Source organism: Dendrobates tinctorius, unplaced genomic scaffold (assembly GCF_039654945.1).
Source record: "Dendrobates tinctorius isolate UK_male_01 unplaced genomic scaffold, ASM3965494v1 ptg000074l, whole genome shotgun sequence".
Classification (NCBI taxonomy): Eukaryota; Metazoa; Chordata; class Amphibia; order Anura; family Dendrobatidae; genus Dendrobates; species Dendrobates tinctorius.
Window position 1 is genome coordinate 16264608 of NW_027361742.1, and position 17400 is coordinate 16282007.

General features: G+C 43.0%; 2 protein-coding genes across 3 annotated transcripts in view; one reads left to right on the plus strand and one right to left on the minus strand.

The window, feature by feature from the left end:
- CDC73 (cell division cycle 73) overlaps positions 1-17400 on the minus strand; it is a 122485-nt gene that overhangs the window by 35515 nt on the left and 69570 nt on the right. The gene's annotated exons all lie outside the window — the stretch shown is intronic.
- On the plus strand, positions 2911-7448 carry LOC141096346 (beta-1,3-galactosyltransferase 2). Of its 2 annotated transcripts, none has more exons than XM_073582887.1 (2): positions 2911-3444; positions 5478-7448. In XM_073582887.1, exon 2 carries the CDS (start codon positions 5614-5616, stop codon positions 6877-6879), a length of 1266 nt encoding a protein of 421 aa, XP_073438988.1. In that variant the 5' UTR covers positions 2911-3444; positions 5478-5613; the 3' UTR covers positions 6880-7448. The 2 variants fall into 2 exon arrangements, with proteins under 2 accessions (XP_073438988.1, XP_073438989.1); XM_073582888.1 differs by having other exon boundaries at positions 2923-3042.

A 17400-nucleotide genomic window follows, 5' to 3' on the forward strand; every position in this document is an offset into this window, starting at 1 on the left:
TTCATTGTCGCCGCATCGTGCCGGATGGTTATGCGTTGTGTCCGGTTGTTGCCGGGCACGGCAAAAATTAGCCGTCCGGCATCTGCAAAAAACGTTCTCTGCAACGTTTTTTGTCAGCGCCGGACCGGCTTTTTCCACAGCGCATGCCCAGACTCTGAATGTTAACCCCACAAGTGCCCGGCGAGAGAGAGAGAGATCTCTCTCTGTCACCCAGACACTTGTGAGAGATCTCTAACGCCGGGCACTTGTGGGGTTAACACTCACAGTGTCTGGGTGAGAGAGAGATCTCTCTGTGGGGTTAACCCCACAAGTACCCGGCAAGAGAGATATTCTCTCGCCTGGACACTGAGTGTTAACCCCACATGTCTCTCTCATCCCGGGCCTCAGCGTTCCCAGTAATGCCTTGCGAGACCTGTGATGACGTTGGTCTCGCGTTACTATAGCGATCTCGCGAGATCGCTAGAGTCACACGAGACTACGTCATCACAGGGCCTTGCCGCAAGGCATTACTGGGAACGCTGTGGCCCAGGAATGCAGCGCGAGACGTCGGAAGGTAAATATACCCCGATTTTTTATTTTTTATTCTTTTTTTTACAGGGGTATGGTACCCAGGGCCTGGAGGACAGTCTCCTCTCCTCCACACCGTGGGTACCAACCGCACATGAGATGCTTAACTTCCCGCATGGTGGGCATAGCCACATGCGGGAAGTAAGCGACTCTCATGCATTCCTATGGGTGCGGAATCGCGGCAATTCTTTGCGATTCCACAAAAAAGAATGAGCATGCTGCGATTTTTTCCGCGATGCGATTCCGCCGCAGAAAAAAGCGCAGCATTAGCACAGCATGTGCGGAATGCCATAGGAATGCATGGGGGGCGTTCTGTACAAGATTTTAAAACGTTTTTGCACCGAAAATCGTGGCAAAACGCTTAAAAATCGCATCGTGAGCACACAGCCTTAAAAAAAAGAAAAAAAAAAAAAAACACAGATCCTGCGCAGGTTGTGAAAAACTGATGAGACGATCAGTTTTCTGGACGGATCTGTTGCAGCAGCTGTAGGCTGAGGTAAACTTTGTCCCTTGTGGTGAGAGAGAGAGAATATTTTTATATGTGACAGAATGGAAAACGCAGCCATAGGGGTTAAATTAAATTAGAAATTATTCCAGGCATGCTCAGTTTTAAAAACTGAATCCGTCGCCGGATTCAGTCTTTTGACGGACAGCGACAGATCCTGCGCCCATAGGCTTCCAGTAAGGCCAACAACGGATGGCGCTGGTTCCGTTGCTGTCCAACTTTTCAACGTAGACAAAAAACATTGCCATGTCCGTTGTCTCTGGCAAACGGACAAAGATTTTCCGAAGGAGCCGTCGAACGACGGATAAAATATCCGGCCATCCGTCGCAAATACAACTCTGAGAAGAAAAAAAAAAAAGACAGATCCAGCAGCATCAGTTGCTGGATCCGTTTTTTTTTTTCCTTTTAAAAAAAACAATGGATTGTGATTGATGGCAAAAAACTGATGTGTGAACGGGGCCTACGGAGTAATGGAGGAACTATCATTTTCTAGAAATTGCTTGCGAAGCACAAAACAATTCAATGAACATTTCTGGGTCCTGCTCAAGACACAGGAAGTAATGAGGATGGATTAATTAGAAACTATCCGAAAAAAATGGCTGCACAATTAGTAATGGCTAAGGTTCCAGGTACATCACGTGCATTTACAGGAGACATACTCCCACAAAAACACAGTTGTACAAAAAGTCGATATTCTGCAAAAAAAAAAAAAAAATCACAGCCATAACTGAATATTGGACAAAGTCCTACCAACTACAATTGCCAAAAAAATATGGGGGTGTTTATAAAACTGGTGCAAAAAAGAAAACAAAAAAAAGTGGAGTAGCTTCCTGTAACAACTAGACCACTCATTTCCAAGAAACCCCGAGTAATCTCAGGTAATCTCAGAGGTGGAAGCTGGTTGGTTCCTATGAGCGCCAATTTTGAAAATCTCCTCATTCATTTGCGTTTGCAAAGGATCAAATGCAAAAACAGCCAATCCGGTATTACATAAACCCGATGCATTCTAAAGGCATAGAAGGCAAATTGTCTCCTGTACGTATTATGTGAGTATATCACAAAGTACAAATCACTACATCTACCACAATTTATAGATCTGCCTCTTTACAACTTGTATATAGGAGAGAGAGGTCACAACACTGGGACTTGCACCTATGGGTGCCATTGTGAGTGGAGATGTGGTGGAAACTCCTATTGATATGTATGGGAATGTTGGCCACCTCCCACTGACATCAGCACATGATGGGGCCCCATTGGTGCTATCCGCCCGCATCTAGTATATATTTATGACTTATCCAGTGGATATACGAGATGTAATGTAAATTCAATAGACAGAAGCAGTAGAGTTACTGCTCACATCATGATTTAATGAAAGCAAGACTTAAATCAGCCAAGCCTGACGCTAGTGGTCACCTGGATTAATAGCAGCCAGCACTAGACTACAGCCCGACATGCGTCAGGTCATCTGGCCTCCAGCACTATCACTGTGCAGATAGGACAGCAGTCCATGCATAAAGTATTAACACTGCAGCACCTAAGCCAGAGCCACGTAATGAAGGCAGCACAATCAGAAGGACGGCACAGGGAACCGCTTTATTTTAGGCATTTTTCTGGTAAATTCCATACAGGTTTGATTGGAACGTATGCACAATACAAGCCAGGAAAAGGTTAACAATGGCTGCTTTATATACACAGGAATCCCAACAGTCTCGGTAATAATCGTCCTAAGTGGAAAGCATAGAGGCAGCCTGCCTCCAGAGCAGGAGCAATGAATGCCAAGTGTCACGTGAGCGTTATTCAGGCTGTGACGTTGAATTCTGCTCTGTCAGAAGACAGCATCTGTCAAAGCCCACATATAAACCACTGCCTCCGAGAGAGGAGGCAGCAGCCTGGGAAGCAGCCCTGACTACCACATCCCTCCCCCTGCGAGCTCCGGCTTCTGGGCAAGCTGCCTAGCAACAAGGAAGGAGGTAAATCCTCTACTATTTAATTCAACACCACTACTAGGTGCTTTTGGCATTTTCTTCAGTGCTGCTGAGATCAGGCGGATTGGGCATGGATACAGATGGCTGAACGCTGCATTAGGGACAAAAGGAATGATCTGTGAAGGCTATCAATGCGGAGGGAGCTGCCCGACCATCTCTGAGCCGAGACGACAAACGCCGGGGATATTTTCACTTGTGATGGAGGGATATACACAATGTCCGTGACTGGAAGAGCAGCGAGGGCAAGCAGCTTACAGACAGTCAGCAGGCAGAAGCACAGAAGGGAGAATCGTGAAGCCAGTGCGCGTGTTCAATATCATCCCCCCCCAAATGATTACGTGCCAAAACTATTCTCAATAGGTGTACGGCTTCATAAAAACAAAAAAGGTATGTGTTCCCATATTCCTTGTCATTGTGCGGCCTGACTCGGGGCTAGGCTTGGTGGGCAGATTATCTGCAGAGATGCGTTTAACATGCACTCTGGGGAGGAGATGAAATGACAAGCCACAAAATAGATTAGATTGGGAATCTGGGAGAGAAGGGAAAATTCTGCGATATTACAGCAAGTCAACCCCCTTACAAAGTAGGTCATATTTAATCCTTATCTGAAGTAATCTGCAGCCAGCGCTGGAACAATCCAGCTGGAAAGATCAGGGAATCTGTACACAATATATGCGGATATTTCCTTGTGCCTAGAAATATGCACATAAATCTATATAAAATATGCGACGTAGCGATTAAATGACAATTACTTTCCATTTCAGTGATGTAAATATTGCATGCAGCGCACTGCAGAAATTGCATTAATCCCGAGCGTTACCGGGCTACAATAAATCATGCAAGTGTAGCCAATATAGATTGTGCTTACTTTGCCCTGGGCACCGCGAGCTGCTAATGAAAATGGTTTTACATTACAAAAATCCTACTGGCTCCTGCCCCAGGAGGGATATTTTAAGGCACAGATTAAACAGGTCATTGCCAGAATAAAACATTTGTCCTGCAGAAAACACATTAAAGTGAAGAATGTAAAAAGATGTATGTGTTATATGATGCGAGACAACCGAGAAACACAGCACACAGCAGCCGTTCACACGGCCTCCGAGCCTTAGCAATCGAGAAGTTAGGAAGTCTGAACACTTTGCTGAAATACAGAATTGGCTACATTGGATCAGGAGACTGCGTCACACCTTGTTAGAAATAAAATTAACACAAAGATTCAATATACAAAAATGCATAAAATAAAACAAGCACTTCAGAGTGAAAGAGGGGGAATAAAAGTCAACAGTTCCAGGGTTTATAGAACCAAAATGCAATACTACATACATTTTCCTATAAAATGCAGTTTGTAACATCAAAAGATAAAAAAAAAAGGTCCACACAAAATTAGTGTGACTTTGATTTCTGATATCTGTGCTGGTAGATTAGGTCACAGGTTCTTAAAAGGTCTAAAGAAATGATAAACCTATTAATTCAACACATTATGACCGTAGTAAAGCTGAACAATTTAATATAAGGTTTCCTTCTAAAATCTAGAGCCGAGTACTATCTAGGCGTCAGGTTGGTGTTACAGAGAGTAACTATCCGGCGATCTATCAAGGTAAGGTAGTTTATAGACTTGTATGCAGAGTGCAGTTCATTTCAGGCACTAGTTAGCAGAATTCAGACTCCCAGTCAGTGCCGCGTTCTACATGGAACATCCCCATACCCAACTGCAGAGTAATGCAAAGGCCTCTAGCGCCATCTAGTGGGCAAGCCAAGACCGTTCATGTATTAATCAAGCATTTTAACACTTGGCGAGCGCAGATAAAAAGGAAACTGGCCAATATTAATTTCTACCAATCTTTAATGAAAATGAAAACACACCAATTGTGTGCACAGCGGCTGTGAAGTCATTTAGATGCAAGCACTGTAATTGAAATTAGACTAAATAGTCCGGCTGCTGAACTGTGAAAATTAACTTTGACAGCGGCATCTTCTCATTGACTTTTTAAACACAATGTCCATCAGAGAACAGATGCTAAGCAGCGTAGTGTGACCAAGACATTGCAGCTCCAATGAACCTTTCTAAAGTAGCCATTTTTCACTATGCAGCTGGCAGAATGGGGTTTGACAAAAAATATACCACATACAGCAAATCTATCAGACACCCCATCAACAAATTGTATCCGACAGCACGCAATCAACCTTCAGTGAGATCCCATCAGGGTAACGTTTCCCTTCATGTCAAGTTGATGATGTAATGTAATGTAATGTAATGTAATGTAAAACCATTAACCATTAACAACAGGTCGTGAGCATGCAGTAGGGAGTGTGCAGACGCCGTTACATAACCGCTCCACCTTTCTCAAGAGAAGGATTCATTTCATGAGACAGGAAAAAGTTAAATCTCTAACCCATCAATCTTTCTTTTTTGTCCATAGGTTCTACAAGAAATGCTTAAACAAATGCTGAAGCAAGCAGACTGCCGACTTCCAAATACTGCCACCTTGGTGGGTGTGGATTAACAAGTGGGGATTGGGAGCAGATGCGGTATAACTGCATCAGGATTTCAGCAGCATGCTTCAGTGGAGGAGACGTCACTGCTGCCTTGCCAAGATGACCTGGAATAGCAAGCGCTCGCTCTTTCGGACCCATCTCACTGGGCTTTTGTCACTTGTGTTTTTGTTTGCCATGTTCCTGTTTTTTAACCACCACAACTCCTTCACTGGCAGAGTTGGAATGAAAGAAAATCCAGTGACTCATACAATACGTGGATTTAAGGCAACAAAAAGTGACAACAGCAGCTCCCTAAGGAATATCTGGAAGGATACCATGCCCCAGACCCTCAGACCACACACCTCATTGAATTTAAGCAACGCTGAATCACAGCATCAAGGGGTGACCGGCTTGGAGAATACTTTGAGCACCAATGGAAGCATTTACAGTGAAAAGGGCTTGGGTCGCCAAAACTTATACCATTATAAATATATCATAAATGAGCCGGAGAAATGCCAAGGGAAAACGCCTTTCCTCATACTGCTCATAGCTGCAGAGCCTCGGCAAATCGAGGCCAGACAGGCAATACGACAGACCTGGGGGAACGAGAGCCTGGCACCAGGCATTCATATCGTAAGGCTCTTTCTGTTGGGTCTGCACACAAAGATAAACGGGTTAATTGAACAGGCCATTGTGGATGAAAGCAGGCAATACCACGATATCATCCAACAAGAATATCTAGACACTTACTATAACCTAACTATTAAGACGCTGATGGGCATGAACTGGGTAGCTACCTACTGCCCACATGTGCCATATGTCATGAAGACAGACAGTGACATGTTTGTGAACACTGAATACTTGATAAATAAACTACTGAAGCCCGACCAACCACGGAGATCCAACTACTTTACAGGGTACTTAATGAGAGGCTATGCACCCAATCGCAACAAAGACAGCAAATGGTACATGTCACCTGATCTGTACCCAAGTGAGCGCTACCCCGTGTTCTGCTCTGGGACTGGTTACGTGTTTTCTGGAGACTTAGCAGAGAAGGTATTCAGAGTGTCTCTAAGTATTAGGCGGCTACACTTAGAGGACGTTTATGTTGGTATCTGTCTAGCTAAACTGCGTATTGACCCCATCCCCCCACCCAATGAGTTTGTATTTAACCACTGGAGAGTTTCCTATTCTAGCTGTAAATATAGCCACCTAATTACCTCCCATCAGTTCCAGCCTGGAGAACTGATCAAGTACTGGAATCACTTACAACAGAATAAGCACAACGCCTGTGCCAACGCAGCCAAGGAGAAAGCGAGCAGGTATCGGCACCGTAAAATGCACTGAAAGGGAATTTATACGGACTGGGTGCAATTTACAGAACAAAAGCATGTGCAGTGGCAAGTGTATGCGAGCTGTAAATGGGATGAGAAATTATTTTTTTATTTCAAAAAGCATATAAAACTATATGGGGAAGAAAAAAAATGAAACCTCGCACTAATAAAAATGTTGTGTGTTTAATCTGTGCAATAAGATGCATGCACACTTCAGTGGTACAGCTGCTGCTTTACGTGCCAACATCCAACTGGACAAACTTCCCCCAAAAACACTTAAACACACATGTATCTGCACTTTGGTAAAACACATTGTGCTTTCTGTGGGTGCCTTTAACTGTGGGAGTAAGTGAACCCTCGCATACCTGAACAAACGTGCAGTCTAAAACGGAGCTAGAAACCAAAAACGTCACCCATCACTGCATGTGGCACCGGGGGTTACTGACGTACAGGGCCCATTGTAGCTGTGCGCCTCATGGTATCCCAGCGGAGGGCACTCCACCAAATCCAGACTATTCTACTACACAATGTCCACGTCATTAGACCGCAAAACTAGTTCAGTTAATAAAGTGTTAATGGCGACATCTGGCTGAGCCATCCTTTTTCTGTTTCCAGTACAATGTACTTGCTTATACCCCAAAACTACAAGGCTATGTGCACACGTTGAGTATTTAACAGCAAAAACGCTGCGTAAAATGCACACTTCTATTAGAAAAAAAATTCCCATTTGAATAACTGAAACTTTGGAAAACTGTAAAAGAATGAACATGCTGCAGATTAATAATAATGATATGATGGTTCAAATTCGTAAGGAAAATCAGCAGCATGAGATTTCAGAAGTCTCATTCACTTTGCTGGTACGGGAAAACAGTCCACATCTCTGTGGCACAATTGCATGGAAAAACCAGCAAAAATACAGTGTGTGAACAAGCCCTGTTTAATCAAGGACAACCAATTTGTGGCAATTGCCATTTTAAATCTTTGAATGTTATGAAGTGTAATTTGATGCAAAACAACATAGATTGAAAGAGAAAAAAAATCCCTGATCCATGAATTACAAGATAGAATGGGCCTTTTTTTGTTTTTTTTTTAAAGTAAAACCAGAACAGTGAATGGCATGGACCAATTAGAGTATTTACAGAGACTGATGAAAACTTCCAACACGAGAACAGTCCACATGCTGGTAAAATGACATTTTTGTGTGGTATCTTTATAGTCATTTTGTAGTTGTGGGTTTTTTTAACTTTGCAAAGAACATTCGTCTTAGCTGGGAATTGAAAAGAAAATCTGAAAAACAAAACACTTCAAGTGGGCATTTTATGGTATTTCCTCAATTTTGGTCCATGAAGTTTTCCAAAACGTTAACAAGCGGTATGGCTTTTCAGGCATTTTATTTCACTGGCTGCTCTACCAAAAAAAAGGAAACACCTACAAAAATGTAATTAAATTCACTGTTTATTTTGGAAGCAAAAAATAAAGTAGTAAAGATAAAGAGGGGGGCTTTACCAAAATCACCATAAATGTATGCAGACCTTGCTTTAGAAGGAGACTGAGCACTGGCATCCCTACCACTAAAAGCACTATACAGCTCTTGTATCATATGCTGGTAAGTAATTCCAGGCATATTCTGCATCACATTTCAAGGTCTTCTGATCACTGGGAGAATGAAGGGATTGAGTTCTAATCTCCAGATATCATGCAAAAGGGGAGAACTCATTAACTGGGGAAAAAGACCGAGCCGAGTGCTCCTAGAAGAGGAGCGTTCCGACTGTGCACACACCTAGGAAGCGGCTTGTTTCATATTATGTGAACCATAGAGCCTCGCTGTTTCTGTTTTCTAGACCACCAAGAAGAACCCCCTCCAGAAACCAAAAACTAAAAGAGCTAAATCTCACACACTTAGATTGGATTAGAAGAGTGTGCATTAAGCTTTGAAGCGCATTGATCCAGGTGCTTTGGCAGCTCTCCCAGTAAGCTTCCAGTTCAGCTTCTGTGTGTTTGACCCGGGATTCCTGTATAATTAACAGGTCATATTTAAGGATGCAGCGTTTCTCCAATATGGTTCTGTATGTAGAGATGTATGTGCACCAGCTGGAGAGGACGGCATTTCAGTGATTTTCCAGCTCTGCAGTTTATTTTTTCTACATAACCACTCTGAGTGTGTATACATCATTCTGCTGCTACCACCAGGAATATGAAATATTCTTTCATTATGATGTACTAGTGTTCTAGAATGGTCAGCACTGGCTCAGCCAATGCCGATTACACAGCCCGATGTCGTATAGACACACAGTGAGGCTAGTGCAGGGCATGACCGGCAGAGAGAGACAAAAGGAAAGCGTGCCTCGTGCTGGGGAAATGGCTCCTCTGACCAGACCAATTTGTAGCAATAAAATTAAAAGAAGACTTAGTTGCATTACAGAAACACAATTCTCAATAAAAATTATGCTGCAACAAAAATTTTAAAAAAGTTAATATAAAAAATTACTGTTAAGAAAATTAATATTGGTGATTTAAAAAAAAAAAAAAATTGCTGTGGATATCCTTTTTAAAAAGGGGAATAATAAAAGTTCAAAATGTTTTATATACCAGAAAAGTACACTTCAAAAAAAAAAAAAAAAAAAAACAAGCAAAGCAAAGTCTGAGGCTATGTGCACACGCTGCGGATTGGTCTGCGGATTTGTATCTGCGGAACCGCAGGTAAAATGACCTGTGGTTTTACCTGCGGATTGGCCTGCGGTTTTCCCCTGCGGTTTATCACCTCTACAATGGAGGAGATGGTAAACCGCAGCAGAATCTGCAGAAAAGTAGTGACATGTCATTTCTTTCTGTGGATTCAAAACCGCAGCTTTTCCGCAGTTAAAAATCCGCAGCATGTGGACAGCAGATTGTAAATCTCATAGATTTACATGCTACTGTACACTGTCTGCAGAACTGCTGCAGATCCGCAGCGGCCAAAACTGCAGCAAAAACCGCAGCGTGTGCACATAGCCTGAGGTAACCCTAAAATGGCCCCCCTGAAAAATTACTTCTGAGAAAAAACAATCCCCCATTCACATTAGCCGAGGGTGAAGGTGGTGAGGCAGACATCTCTAATTTAAAAAAAAAGGGTTACTGTGCGCAAATATTAAGATATTAAAAACCATAGCCATGTAGTATTGGCTTAGACATTGCCTGTATTAAAGGCAAAATGTTTATATTAAAGGAATAATACAAAAAAAAAAAATTATAGAATTTGTACTTTTTCCCTCTTCTCTCTAAAAAAAAATAACTAAAAAATAAGCGAACGCGATTTAAGAATTGGTTAGGTTTCCCAAAAATGATCCACTAAGGGGGGTGGAGGGAATCATGTTCCACAGAAAAGCCTTCAAAACAGAAATAATCCACCAAATTGTGATATTGAAGGATTGAATTAAAACACGTGTAAGAAAGGAATGTACCACCAATAGTAAGTAATGGGGTTGTGTGATCGCATTGTACAGCTAAACTCTCCCGTGTAGAATAAGAAACACCTCCCAGTGGCAGTCTGGGAAGTGTTACGTCACATAACTGCTGCAGCTAATCAGCGCTCAGTGATCGGCTTTATTGGGAATACTGGGATCTGTATATAAAGGTGCTCTTCATCATTGCAGTTCTACCTCTGCTGATAATGACGCCATGTTCACATGTTGCATTTTTGATGCTTTTTTTTTTACTCATGCAAAACGTGCTCTCTTGCTGCATTTCTGTTATTGTACATTTGTCTTGTGTACATGCTGATAAAGCTTAGTGCACAAAAAAAAAAAAAAAAAAAAAAAATCTGAATCTACTTCAGCAGGTTTTAGCACAAAACACAAAAACTGATAGCCCTGTTTCTTGCACCACTCTGTCTTCAATGGGTGAAACACGCTGAAAATAGATGCTGAAAGTAGTGTCATCCTGCATTTGGCAAAAACCAAGGTATTGCACAAAGTACTGAGGACATAACCAAGCTGTGCGCATGAGATTTCTGAAATGTCAGACTTTGCTGGTACTGTAAAACAGCTGAAAACTTGCATAAAAACATGCAATTTGTGAACATAGCCTTAGTAAAAGGCTCGTACTATTTTTTATCTAGTTATATAGAGAGTTACACATGTATTTTTTATTATGCGTTTATCACATGAATGGTATTTAAAGAGGTTGTCCAACAGAAATTTTTTTCTAAAGGTATGGACTGTTTAAAAAAAAAATATATGTGATAAACTTAGGCATACTCCCCTACCAGTGGCCCCTCTGATCCAGTGCAGGCCCCCAACGACACTTCCAATCACCTGACCACTGCAGCGGTGCTGCGAGTTCACAATAGTGCAGACACTACTTATGGAGCCAACGGAGACCTCCGGAGTGGCCCGTACAGGGTCTCTGGCAGGTGAGAATGCTTACCTGTACTATTTTACATCCATCCCATTTTACTGTGGGACAAGCCTATTAAATAAGTGGCCATTTTCCGATGACATGCCTTTAAGGTGTTATCACGCTCACCCGTCAGACACAGTTACAAGCCACCAGACTGGCTGATAGCAGCACTGTACTATGAGAGCACACATCTATGGCGAGGCACAGGAGCCTAGTCATGCACTCCGACTGTACAAACAGCAGAGGATTGGTCTCATTCACACGTACCATCAGGTTTTTTGATGGACCATGGCCTCATTATAGTCTATGGTGTCATTCACAGACAGTGTGTCTGTATAAAACTCCGACATGTCTGTTTTTCTCTGGCATCACTGACGAAAAGTGCCAATACAAGTCTAAGGGTCGGTGAAAATCACATCCAGCACACGGATGGCATCAGTGTACATGCCATGTGCTGTACGCATTTACCACTGAATAGTATAGGAAAAAACTGATGATACACTGATGGTAAAACCTAACAGACCAGACACTGATGACACTGCCACTATTTTTTTCCCATGTACCTGTTTAAACACTGACATGTGAATGAGGCCTAAAGTTTTGCCAGTAGGCTATTATGCATGCTGAATAAACTGAACAGGCAGCTTAAGGATATGTTCACAAGTCACATTTTTTGCTAGGTTCTTTGTGCAAAATCTGCAGCATTTCACGGCCCCAGCAAAGTGAAGGAGATTTCTTAGATCTTGTGCACACGGTTCCTTTTTTCTCTTGCAGATGTGAAGCAGTTTCAAATCTGCAGCATGTTGATTCCTCGTGATTTTGCAGCATTTTTCACCCATTTGAAAACGAAAAAAAAAATTGCACACTTCTTATGCAATGTTTTTTTTTCCTGCCAAGAGACGTTTTTGATGCAGAAATATCTGCACATACTTAATGCGTGCACATACTCCAAGTTAAATGAATACATTCGCAGGCGCCCCACCCCCCCCCGCCTCCCTGTCAATCACTGCTTTGAGGGTAAAAACGCACTGATTAAAGAAAAAAAATTTAAAAAAAGTTTCACACTTTGGAGCACGTATCGTACAAAAGTTTACAACACAACTTCTGTTTAACTGAAGCGCCGCTCTCCAGAAGAGCTGGTTCTGGTATGCACAGTACTTGTGAAATAACCCTATAGCACTACAATGAAAGGGTAATAAGCCGGTCATAACGGGCTTGTCTAATGCGGAGGAGCACAGTTTACCCACATACAAAGGCTCCATAGCAGAAGGCAGAGGCACAGCTGTAGCTGCCGGGCTCTGTAGGTCTGGGATTCTCCTACATAAGTAATATATACATTGTAAGTGTATAGCTCATACACAAATCTATATTGTATGTGAATGATATACAAGTTATATATTCCTCGACTGTCCCAATGCAAGACATCACAATCTGCTGTTTTCTAATGTGCTGCAAGTCAAACAATCTGCGGCTATGATTGAGACGACAAGTGCCATATAGTCAGAGTGCAGCTGCTAGCCAGAGAAAAAACAAACAAGGGCAAAGGAGCGGTAGTGGACACTTGAAACCCGGGGAGAAAAAAAAGGGAGAATTTGCATGTAAAGAGCAGATGTTAGACATCTTGGATGTTCAGGCACTTCTCATCCAAGCATCATTGAAAAATAGGTGTACATCGGTAAAGAACAAAAGCAAAATATTCAACGGTAAATACTCAAAATGAAAATCATGATGGAATTGAACAAAATTACCATGGAAACTGTTCTAAAAGCTATCTGCAGTGTGTTTAAATTGCCACAGCCTCACGAGAAGCCTGATCCTAAATGATAGCAGGGCTTTTGTTTTGCGGCGCAATTCAACCACTTTGCTGCTGAAGATCCTGAATTTGCGATGTACTAATGCATTCAGGCTGCTGGTGATTTACAGCCATAATTGGATGTGCACACAGTATCTGTCGGGTACTCAAAGGCAGGATTTAGATACCGGTTATACATGTGGCAATAGGGAATATGCTTACAAGATATACAAGAGCAGCTGCTGTGTAAGGGAGTGCAGAACCGATTTCTGTAATGTTCACATACCATCCTGGAAAACGTAAAACACTTCTAAACTTGTAGGTTACCCAATCATCCTAAACACGGCCAATAAATGTCTGCACAACAAGGCAGGTCCGGCTCATCTTACTACATGGTCTAATTCTCACACAGCCGCAGAATCACACCAACACTCAGAAGAGGGGGAAAGACCACAAAAGATAATCACAGAAAGGTTTCCACAATGTGGCTTTGCTTGCCATATACACACACGCCTCAATGAAGTCAATGGGTAATAACCCACCAACACTCAAGACAAAGGGCCTGATTCATTAAAGATTTGCCAGAATTCTCACATAAAAAGCTTTGAAATGTTGTAATACTTTTGCACAAAACGAAGTTGCAATTTGTGACTGTTTCACATTATTTTGTCTAGCTTCAACAAAGTGGGCAGAGATAGTGCGGGACGTGAAAAGCGTTGGCTATCGCTGTGCCACCAGTCTTACTCCAGCAAGGCCTGAAGCAAAATTTGTGGCGAAGGGCACATGGAGGAGATTGACACCTCGAGCCCTGCATACACCTGTTAATCAAGAAGCCTCGCACTCTACAGCACCCCCTCATCAAAACCACCTGTGTTGACGAATCAGGGCCAAGACGTATACCGCTATGTGCGCACAGGATTTGTAACCAGATCATTGCCTGGTTTAGTGAGTGTGGTCAAAATCAGATTGAAGCACAAAGGTTTCTATAAAATGCTTAGTTCCTAAAGGAATATTGACACTCCTGCGTTTGTACATACAGTATTCTTAACCTGCCATTTTGCACGTTGTGCTGCCAACTAGGAACGTCCATGGCTGAAATTCACTGTGTAACACTAATTAGTGCTTGCCTAAGACAATCAGCACAGGAAATAACATTCTGCAGTGGTTAGAAAAACACAACTTCAGACTTCTTTCTAATGCACAGATATTACCTTATTTTTCGGACTATAAGACGCACCTAGATTTTAGAGGAGGAAATTAGGGGAAAACAATTAACTAAAAAATGTGGTCAATTCTGTACTTAATATCCCCTATCCTGGTGTGCATGGGCCCCCTCATCCCTATCCTGGTAAGAATGATTGCCCTCATCCCTATCCTAGTATGCATGGCTCCATCTTTCCCTATCCTGGTATGCATGGCCCCACCAGAAAACATAAAAAAAAAATTTACACTTGCCTTCCCGGCGCTCCCTCGCAGCATCTTGTTTCGATGTCAGCAGCTGCTTTATGATTGTAAGCAGCACATGGCAGGGATGTCATGCGCTACTTGCAAGCCGACGGGCAGCTGCAGGAATACTCACTGCTCTGCAAGCTGGGACTGTGTGCGCAGAGAGCAGCGGGTGTCTGCCCGAGCCTTCCTGCTGCTGCTGGCAGTCACGTGTGCCGCTACTTAAGCAATGAATACTCACTGCTCTATGCACGCACAGTCTCGGCATGCAGGGCAGCGAGTATTCTGGAAGCTGCCCTTCGGCTTGCAAGCAGCGCATGAAGTCCCTGCCATGCGCAGCTTACAAGCATAAACCAGCTGCTGGCATTGGAACAAGATGCTGCGAGGGAGAGCCGGGAAGGTAAGTGTAATGATTTTCCCTCCTCCTCACTGGTTTCACTTTCCATTGATATAGATAACTGTGCGTGTCTGGGGGAGGAGCAGCTGCTCTCTGCACTGAGGCTGTTGGAGGGGAAGAATTTGTTACTGTGTGAGTAGGGATAGGCTTCTTTATGTGGACGGGGAGGGCCTGTAGCTATGGAGGGTGGGGTTGTTGCTATAGAGGGCATGTTTGGAGTAGAGTAGGAAGTTACGACTAGTTCTCATTTCAATGCCATAACACACCCCCCCTTGGACGTTCTGTTCAGCATATCTAGAAAACCGTGCAGACTAGTGACAGAAAGTAAATTACTTATTGTCATAATTCTGCAGCCCAGATATGTACTGAGATTATGTGAAAAGCCCGGACAACCTCTAAGTGTGAGAACTTGCACATTTGATGGCTGACTAAATACTTTTTTTCCCCCACTGTATGACCATACAATGATGGGAGGACAATGGAGCAGTATGTGACCAGACTATCAGCCTCATCTTTACAACTGGCAAAGGCTGAAAGTGAGGCCACATGCTCCTCCACAAACAGCCATTGTATGGACAGGTTTGACCACATGGCTCCTCCAACAGCCATTGTAGGGACTGGTCTGGTCACGTGTCGTGCACCAGCAGCAACTGTATGGACGGGTCTGGTTCACATGCTCCTCCACCAACAGCAACCACTGTATGGACAGATCTGGTCACATATTCCTCCACCACCAGCAGCCATTGTATGGACAAGTCTGGCCACATGCTCCTCCACCAGCAGCCATTGTATGGACAGGTCTGGTCACATGCTCTGCCACCAGCAGCCATTATATGGACAGGTCTGGCCACATGCTCTGCCACCAGCAGTCATTGTATGGACAGGTCTGGTCACATGCTCTGCCACCAGCACCCATTATATGGACAGGTCTGGCCACATGCTCCTCCACCAGCAGCCATTGTATGGACAGGTCTGGTCACATGCTCTGCCACCAACAGCCATAATATGGACAGGTCTGGCCACATGCTCTGCCACCAGCAGCCATTGTATGGACTTAAGTGCTAGCCAGTGTGTGAGGAAAGCTGCACTAACAAGTGAAAGTGTCCGGCCTCTTTAATAATGAAAGGGCACAAGGAATTAGAGAGCAAAATTAAAATGTATACTTTTATATAAAAACTAGGCTGTGCTCACACCTGCATTCGGAAATATATTTTGTCTGTTTGTTACAGGAACAAAGGAGATCCTGTCCAAAAGTGACCAACTACATAACGGAGAGAGCAGAAAGAAAAGGGCCTGACTCATTACTTTGGGGTTCATCTAAGTTGTTAGTTTTAGAACACACAAAGAAAAAAAATCTGAATTATGTGGTATCTGTTCTTTTAACAGTGGGGCTCTTCTACTTTGGTTTGCATCAGTTATGCAACAGTTTCATTTAAGAAACTTAAAGCAGCACTCCTCCTTATCCAAGTTTCTATCCTCTTAACATACAGTGCCTTGCAAAAGTATTCGGCCCCCTGGAACTTTTCAACCTTTTCCCACATATCATGCTTCAAACAAAGATAGCAAATGTAAATTTTTGGTGAAGAATCAACAAGTGGGACACAATTGTGAAGTTGAACGAAATTTATTGGTTATTTTAAATTTTGGTGCAAATTCAAAAACTGAGAAGTGGGGCATGCAATATTATTTGGCCCCTTTACTTTAAGTGAAGCAAACTCACTCCAGAAGTTCATTGTGGATCTCTGAATGATCCAATGTTGTCCTAAATGACTAATGATAAACATAATCCACCTGTGTGTAATCAAGTCTCCGTATAAATGCACCTGCTCTGTGATAGTCTCAGGGTTCTTTTTAATGCACAGAGAGCATGATGAAGACCAAGCAGCACAACAGGCAGGTCCGTAATACTGTTGTGGAGAAATTTAAAGCCGGATTTGGATACAAAATGATTTCCAAATCTTTAAACATCCCAAGGAGCACTGTGCAAGCGATCATATTGAAATGGAAGGAGTATCATACCACTGCAAATCTATCAAGACCCGGCCGTCCCTCTAAACTTTCATCTCAAACAAGGAGAAGACTGATCAGAGATGCAGCCAAGAGGCCCATGATCACCCTGGATGAACTGCAGAGATCTACAGCTGAGGTGGGACAGTCTGTCCATAGGACAACAATCAGTCGTACACTGCACAAACCTGGCCTTTATGGAATAGTGGCAAGAAGAAAACCATTTCTCAAAGATATCCATAAAAAGTGTTATTTAAAGTTTGCAACAAGCCACCTGGGAGACACACCAAACATGTGGAAGGTGGTGCTCTGGTCAGCTGAAACCAAAATCAAACTTTTTGGCAACAATGCCAAACGATATGTTTGGCGTAAAGGCAACAGCTCATCACCCTGAACACACCATCCCCACTGTCAAACATGGTGGTGGCAGCATCATGGTTTGGGCCTGCTTTTCTTCAGCAGGGACATGGAAGATGGTTAAAATTGATAGGAAGATGGATGGAGCCAAATACAGG

What these genes read in the sequence shown, in the direction of transcription:
- LOC141096346 (XM_073582887.1), top strand. Translation starts at nt 5,614, where the DNA reads ATGCTTCAGTGGAGGAGACGTCACTGCTGCCTTGCCAAGATGACCTGG.